General features: G+C 41.9%; 1 protein-coding gene across 4 annotated transcripts in view; it reads right to left on the minus strand.

Annotated features, from left to right (window-relative positions):
• Positions 1–7,685, minus strand: part of PIBF1 (progesterone immunomodulatory binding factor 1) — a 243,657-nt gene extending 235,972 nt beyond the window's left edge. For 3 of the 4 annotated variants that reach the window (XR_008685998.2, XM_055426452.2, XM_055426450.2), the window contains exons 1-2: positions 7,466–7,685; positions 5,247–5,546 (exon numbers count right to left, since the gene is read on the minus strand). Coding sequence is in view for 3 of the 4 variants with exons in the window: in XM_055426452.2 (XP_055282427.2) it covers positions 5,247–5,498 (252 nt within the window). In the remaining variant the exon portion in view is untranslated. Of the gene's footprint in view, positions 1–5,246; positions 5,547–7,344 lie in introns of all 4 variants that reach the window. The other variant, XM_055426451.2, reaches the window with a different exon arrangement.
• Positions 7,686–7,828: the final 143 nt, after the last annotated feature.

Below are 7,828 nucleotides of genomic sequence, written 5' to 3' on the forward strand. Positions count from 1 at the left end.
AGCAGCAACAACATGTCCAGTTAAAAATATACACTTCCCAGCTTCCCTCTCCTGGCACCTAGGTGAAGTCATGCTATGTAGTCCTAATCAATCAAGGTCACCGGCTTGAGCTCTAGGAAAGCTCTTTAAAGAACAAATTCATTTGGCATATGCCGCATTTTTCCATCACCCTTCTTATTTCTGCCTAGAATATGGACACAACAGTGGAGGCAGATCAGCCACCTATGATTTTGAGGTGAAAAACATATGCTATTTTTACAGCCACCCAGAAGATTAAAAGGAGCCTGGGTTTCTAATGATATCAACGGTAAATACCAGGTCTAAATTGCCTATATTCAGAATTCTGTTAAACCAGAGAAACAAAATCCTTATCCCACTTAAGCTATGGTTTCCACACTTTTATGACTGGCAACCATTGTTTTTCAAGTTTCTCATACTAACAGCTGAACACTGGACAGCTGGTTCAATCTTTTTCCATAGAAGAAATACCTATAATATTCAAGACACTCGATCATTCAGGACTCCTTGAAAGCTTCTGATGACAGGAACCTCAATAACTTAAAATCAGGCCATTTAAATGCTAATAGCAACAAGTTAAATTCAGCAGAAACCTTCCCTCCCTGTGATTTCCAACCATTTTCATGGTGCTACAGTCCATGGAGGAAAATTCATTTTTTTCAATGCTGAACGTGACATTTTCACCTTCATATATGTGATGTTCAATGCATTGGTAAGCTCTGGAGAATGACTGAGTGGCTAAAAATACTGTTCCTCCATCAATCCCAGACTCACACATCTTCACACTTTTCATCTCTGAAGCCAGAATGCATCTTACAAACTACAGCACGTAGCAGTTTAATTTGGCAGTGTTTAACCTTAGCAGTACATGTGATGGTCTGTTTTATGATCCAGGTGTCCTGGATTTGACGAATTACAGACTAATTCTTCTACTTTATAACACTTCTTCCCATGCATACATGCTAAGTCGCTTCAGTCGTGTCTTACTCTTTGCAGCCCTATGGACTATAACCCACCAGGCTCCCCTGTCCATGGGGATTCTCTCTTCTTCCCATATTTGACAGCAAGTATATTACCCCTAAGGGGTCTCCAAGCAGGACAACTCTAGTGCTTGTACACAAAAAAACAGGAATGTAGAGTAGGCAGCTACCCTGGAGAGGAATTTGGAAATTCACTTAAATGAAGCAGACATACACCCTGCAGCCAGAAATTCCCCTCCTGAGTATATGTGTCAATGTGCTCAGTCGCTCAGTCGTGGCCGACTCTTTGCAATCCCATGGACCGTAGCCTGCCAGGCTCTTCTGCCCATGGAATTTTCCAGGCAAGAATACTGTAGCGGGTGGCCATTGCCTTCTCAATATATATCAAAGAATTGCTCAAATCAGGTCTGGAAGAGAAATGTCTAAAGAAGGCCACACCACATGTGGTGGCAAGGGTTTGGAGGCAACCTGCGGGACCATCACTGTGGGAGGGGGTGAACAGATGCGCAGACACCAGAACTGTGTGGCTGCTGGAAGCAAAGGACTGCACGTACACGTAGTAACATGAAGGATTTTAAAAACAGCACCGAGTTGAAAGGAAAAACTATAAAAGAAATAAAATCTAAAACAACACATGCAGTTTAGATTTATGTAAAGGAAAAAAATACTAATTTTCAAGATAAATGTTTATAATAACTACAATTGGAGTACAACCTTTAAAAATTATGAGATGCCCCCCTGGTGGTCCACTGGTTAAGAATCCACCTGCCAATGCACAGTACACAGGTTCGATCCCTGGTCCGGAAAGATCCCACATGCTATGGGCCATCTAAGACTGCACGCCACAACTACTGAGCCCATGCTCTGTGACTACTGAAACCTGTATGCCCCAGAGCCCATGCTCTGCAACGAGAGAAGCCACCACAATGAGAAGCCCACGCGCTGCAACTAGAGACTAGTCCCCATTAGCCACAACTAGAGAAACCATGTGAGCAGTTTAAAGATTCAGCACAGCTGAAGTTATTTATTTAATTGATTGATTTTATTTATAAATCAGTAAATAATTTGAAAAATAAAAACTGTGAAACACTATGTTGTACACTTGAAACATATAATACTATAAATCAACTATACCGCAATAAAAAATTTTTTTAAAGAATAAATTTTAAAAGATAAAGGCAAACATAAAAAGGAGGAGGAAGGGAAATGAATAACAGGAATAAAAGAATAAACATACAAAATAAGAAGTTATCTTACAAGGATCAATGATGATCATGTATCATAAACTCAGGAATATGACTAATTTAATCTTCTATATTTTCAGCCCAACCAGAAAACCACCACAATAAAAAATTATATAAAGCACCATGGGATACAACATAACAGTAATAATAATATAGTATTGAGCAAGTATAACTACCCTTATTACTTATTGTACAAGGGTCAGACATGACTGAGAACACACTCCATCACAGCCATCTAAGAGTTTATGTGCATTGATTAATCTTCCTAATAACTCCATGAAGTACAAAACATGATTATTATTTTACAGGAAATCAGGGAACAAAAAACTTAAGGAATCTGTCCAAGGTAACTGTAAGGGCTGGGATTTAAACTCAAACTGTGTGCATCTAGGACTGTAGCTCTACTTTGTTATACTTGGAAGTGTCTCAAGAATAAACCACCATTCCAGTAACGTAAACATTACACTTTAAAAAGAGAAACCATTGACAACTGAGCACAATGCAAGTTGAAAACGAGCAATTTAAAAAACAGCCAAACAAAATGTAATTTTGAATGTGGTATACAGTTGGCATTTAACAGAACAGTTAGGGCTTCCCTGGTGGTCCAGTGGTTAAGAATCCTTTTTGTAAAGCAAAGGACACTGGTTTGATCCCTGGTCTATGAAGATCTCACATGCAATGGGGCAACTGAGCTCATGTGCCACAATTAGTGAGCCAGCTCCCTGGCCACAACTACTGAAGCCAGCGCACCCCAGAGTTCATGCTCTGCTACAAGAGAAGCCACTGCAATGAGAAGTCCTCACACCACAACTAGAGAGTGGCCCCCAACTCGCCGCACACAGCAAGAGACACCCAGCACAACCAAAAAATAAATAAATATTTTAAAAAGCAGATGTTGACTGATTGGGTAAAAGAATAGAGACCTACCTTGGGGTTCTTCAATGAGTTCCAGTGAAGGAGATCTTAAGGGTAGAGATAGGCAAGCCAGTATCACCATGGGAATCCATTTGAGGAGTAAAAATATGACTCAAGGAAAAGAAAAGGGAAACCACTGGATACACTGATAAAATATCAAATGACCTAGTCTTGGTAGGTGACACCACAGAGAACCTAAAAGGAAGTCTTAGGAGACTTCAGTTCAGTTCAGTTCAGTTCAGTCGCTCAGTTGTGTCCGACTCTCCGCGACCCCATGAATCACAGCACGCCAGGCCTCCCTGTCCGTCACCAACTCCCGGAGTTCACTCAAACTCATGTCCACAGAGTCGGTGATGCCATCCAGCCATCTCATTCTCCGTCGTCCCCTTCTCCTCCCGCCCCCAACCTTTCCCAGCATCAGAGTCTTTTCCAGTGAGTCAACTCATTGCATGAGGTGGCCAAAGTACTGCAGTTTCAGCTTTAGCATCAGTCCTTCCAATGAACACCCAGGATCGATCTCCCTTAAAATGGACTGGTTGGATCTCCTTGCAGTAAAAGGGACTCTCAAGAGTCTTCTCCAACACCACAGTTCAAAAGCATCAATTCTTCGGCGATCAGCTTTCTTCACAGTCCAACTCTCACATCCATACATGACCATGGGAAAAACCATAGCCTTGACTAGACGGACCTTTGTTGGCAAAGTAATGTCTCTGCTTTTTAATATATTATCAAGGTATAGGAGACTTACTTGGATGGAATACAGGCTTTAGCCTTCTTGGTGTTAATCCCACCTGGCTCCATCACTTCTATGTGAATGGCTTTCCATTTTTTCAAGAGCAAATGGGGTTCAGTTACTCATATAAGAAACAGCCAAGCACATGCTAGGTGCCAGAGATAGTTCTAAGCATTGAAGCTACAACAGGGACTACAAAGAAGTCCCCTGTTCCTGTGCTCAGGAACCTTACACTCTATTAACAGAGACAAACACCCAGCAAACAAGGCAAGTAATCCTTGCCTTGAATCCTATGAACGCGTATAAAAGGCACAGAAAATAAACAGGGTGAAAACGATGAGAATATTTTAGTCAATAACCACAACAACAACTAATACTTACTGTGTACTTAACGAAATATCCATCTAACTTATTCTATTGGTTCATTTAATTTGATGGGTCAGAGAAGATGCCCAAAAAGCACCTGTACCTCAAACAGTTGTATGGTTCAAACGAGATAACACGTGAAAAGCTCACAGAGCAGAGACTGGCACAGCATAGGCACTCAATAAACATTAACTATTAACGTTTTTTAAAAATGTACCTAAATTATTTCTTTACATCATCAAGACCTTGGGGTTTAGGACATTTCATTTTCCCAGAGAGGCATGGTCAAGATATCTTTCTAGCAGCATGATTCCTATACACAGGCAAGAACTACCCAAGACTGACTTAACAGAGGAAAGGTAATACATAACTGGAATACAGTGGGAGGTGAGGAGATAGGCAGAGCCGAGGTCAAGAGCAAAGGTGGAGGGTTTACCATCTTCCATATCCCTTCTCTGTGAAAAGACTTCCTCAGAAGACAGAGCAGTGAGACTTAAGAAGTGTCTCCTATCTTTCTGAAATCACTGTAAATTTTTTTTATCACTAGTGACAACTTTACCAGGTCTTACACAAAATACTCTAACTATAAAAAAACCCACAAAAGGCAGAAAAACAAGGACTGAGGCATTCCTTCTTATTTGGCAGATAACTTATTAAAGCTAAGGTAACTGGATTTGTTATACTTGGTACTATGACACAGTAACTATCAGATAGCAGGATATAAAAGAAACCAAATCTCCATGGTAGAAGATTAAACAGATTCAATAATGTAATAATAATCTTGATTCTCCCTACCCAACTAGTCATATCAGAACTAATTCTCAGTGAAGCAGAAAAACAACTTGGCTAGGAAAAAAAACACCGATAATTACTTTTTCAAAATGTTAAAAGTATCAAGTTCAGATTATATATTCATAAGTTTAATTCTTATTTATCTGCAGTTTGAAGACAAGAAAGCATACAGATAACAAAATTTACATATGATCTTACCTTTGTAAGATAATCAACTTTCAAATTATCGATCATCATATTTTTCTGTGATAGCTCTATTTTCAGTAACTGAATATTATGAAGCAGTTCTTTCCGTTCAATTAGCTGCCTGGTGATTTTGATCTTGCCATCCGGCTCTTCTGATGAGGAAATATCATCTGTAGGAATTGTTGTTTCTAAACTAATATCTTCAGATTCCAGGGAGCTAGAGATGTTCATTTTTTTTGATGCCTTGCTAACTTTTCGAGACATTTAAAATTATTACGGGTCACTTTCCGTTTCCAATTCGATTTCAATTTTCTGTAGATTAAAAAATGTTTATTTAAATATATTCAAACATTCTTTGTGGAAAGTAGAAAGTTTCCCAAAGAGATACTAAGGATTCCTTAAGAAATTATTAGGCAAATGGGAGGGGCCCCAAATGTAAGACAGATTGGTAAATTACTGCTCAAGTCAAACATAGTAAATCAAACTCATTAAATCCTATTATGAACCCACACTTTTGATAAGTAAAAACTCATTTCCTGGGGGCAGGTCTCTTACTTGGGTGTAAAGAAAGAGATAAACAATAAAGTCTTAAATCTCTAGTATCCAAGAATGCTACTCATAAAAGTAACACATGTTGTAAGATAAAGAAGTTACTTCTGAGCTGGTCAGGGAAAGGTTATACAGAGGGAGGATTTAGAATCTTGAAGGATTTGGAGAGGAGTAATAAAAAATGAGAAAACTCTGATGCTGGGAGGGATTGGGGGCGGGAGGAGACGGGGACGACAGAGAATGAGATGGATGGATGGCATCACCGACTCGATGGATATGAGTTTGAGTGAACTCCGGGAGTTGGTGATGGATAGGGAGGCCTGGCGTGCTGTGATTCATGGGGTCGCGGAGAGTCGGACACGACTGAGCGACTGAACTGAACTGAATAAAAAATGAAAAGCATGCAGGTATGAAGGTATCAGTTCAGTTCAGCTCAGTCGCTCAGTCGTAAATGAAAAGCATGCAGGTATGAAGGTATCAGTTCAGTTCAGTCGCTCAGTCGTAAATGAAAAGCATGCAGGTATGAAGGTATCAGTTCAGTTCAGTTCAGCTGCTCAGTCGTGTCCGACTCTCCGCGACCCCATGAATCACAGCACGCCAGGCCTCCCTGTCCATCACCAACTCCCGGAGTTCACTCAAACTCATGTCCACAGAGTCGGTGATGCCATCCAGCCATCTCATTCTCCGTCGTCCCCTTCTCCTCCCGCCCCCAACCTTTCCCAGCATCAGAGTCTTTTCCATGCTGCTGCTGCTAAGTCGCTTCAGTCGTTTCCGACTCTGTGCGACCCCATAGACGGCAGCCCACCAGGCTCCGCCATCCCTGGGATTCTCCAGGCAAGAACACCGGAGTGGGTTGCCATTTCCTTCTCCAATGTGTGAAAGTGAAAAACGAAAGCGAAGTCGCTCAGTCCTGTCCGACTAGTAGCGACCCCATGTACTGTAGCCCACCAGGATCCTCCGTCCATGGGATTCTCCAGGCAACAGTACTGGAGTGGCTTGCCATTGCCTTCTCCGGTCTTTTCCATAAAGGTGATTAAATTGTAAAACAACCTCAGGAGATAATGGTAGTCAGGCTGGGCCAAGCCTATGTGAAAGTGAGTAGAGACCCCTCACCCCCACTCCCCAAAACAGAAATACACAGAAAGGTAGTCCTTTATGCATAATCAAGACTGTGGAGGTCCTTGAATATTTCAATATGTTCTAAATTTATTCTACAGGTAATGCTGCATCACTGCAGTTTTTTGAAAACGGTAAGCTGAGATAAAACACATTTTTATAGACTTGCAGATAGCAAAATTTAAAAAGATGGTAACAGAAAAATTCCTCAGCCTAAAACTCAACCCTTTGACACAAATTTCAGCAACTACCTTCTTTTAATTCTGCACAATATAAGTTACTTATGGTGGCTGAAAATACTAGTTTTGTTTTTGTTTTTTTTAACTGCAGGATTAGAAAAAATGTGTGTAGGAGAATCCGGAGAACTCCGGATGGATCGGCCTCCCTCATGGTTAAAGGGTCAGGGGTAGGTAAGGAAAGGCGAATCAAAGACAGGTAACAGCACCTGGATTACAAAGGGTGAGGGACTGGCACTGCCCACATGTGTTGCGTGAAGGATAAAACCCGAATTTGGCAGCATCAGAGGATTCCTACACCAATGCGAAAACGGAGCAGCCTCGAGCTACCTGGAAAGCTTCAATTACTCCACGTTGAAGACTCGAGCAGTCGCCTCTTACAGGAGCTGGAACTGTCTCCAGAGGGCAGCTCGGGTTGCAGCCCCTCAAAAAGGAATCACAGGTGGGAGACGGTTAGCACCGGTAACCAAGACAACCATTTCCGCGCCGAGAGGACAGAGGATACAGATTCCTGGCGGAGGCCCACGCTGCCGGAACTCAGCGCGCCCGGGTCCACCCAGGCGCGGGAAGCAATGAATGCTGGGAGCTGGAGTCCAGAGGTGGCCTCGCCCATTTCATGGACGGAAATGGCTCTGGGCTCCGCCCATCTGCCCGCTTTCGCCCAATCCTCACAGCCCTTAGAAGGCCAACCAA

This window comes from Moschus berezovskii, chromosome 13 (genome assembly GCF_049115385.1).
Source record: "Moschus berezovskii isolate FMDL1 chromosome 13, NW_MosBer_1.0, whole genome shotgun sequence".
NCBI lineage: Eukaryota > Metazoa > Chordata > Mammalia > Artiodactyla > Moschidae > Moschus > Moschus berezovskii.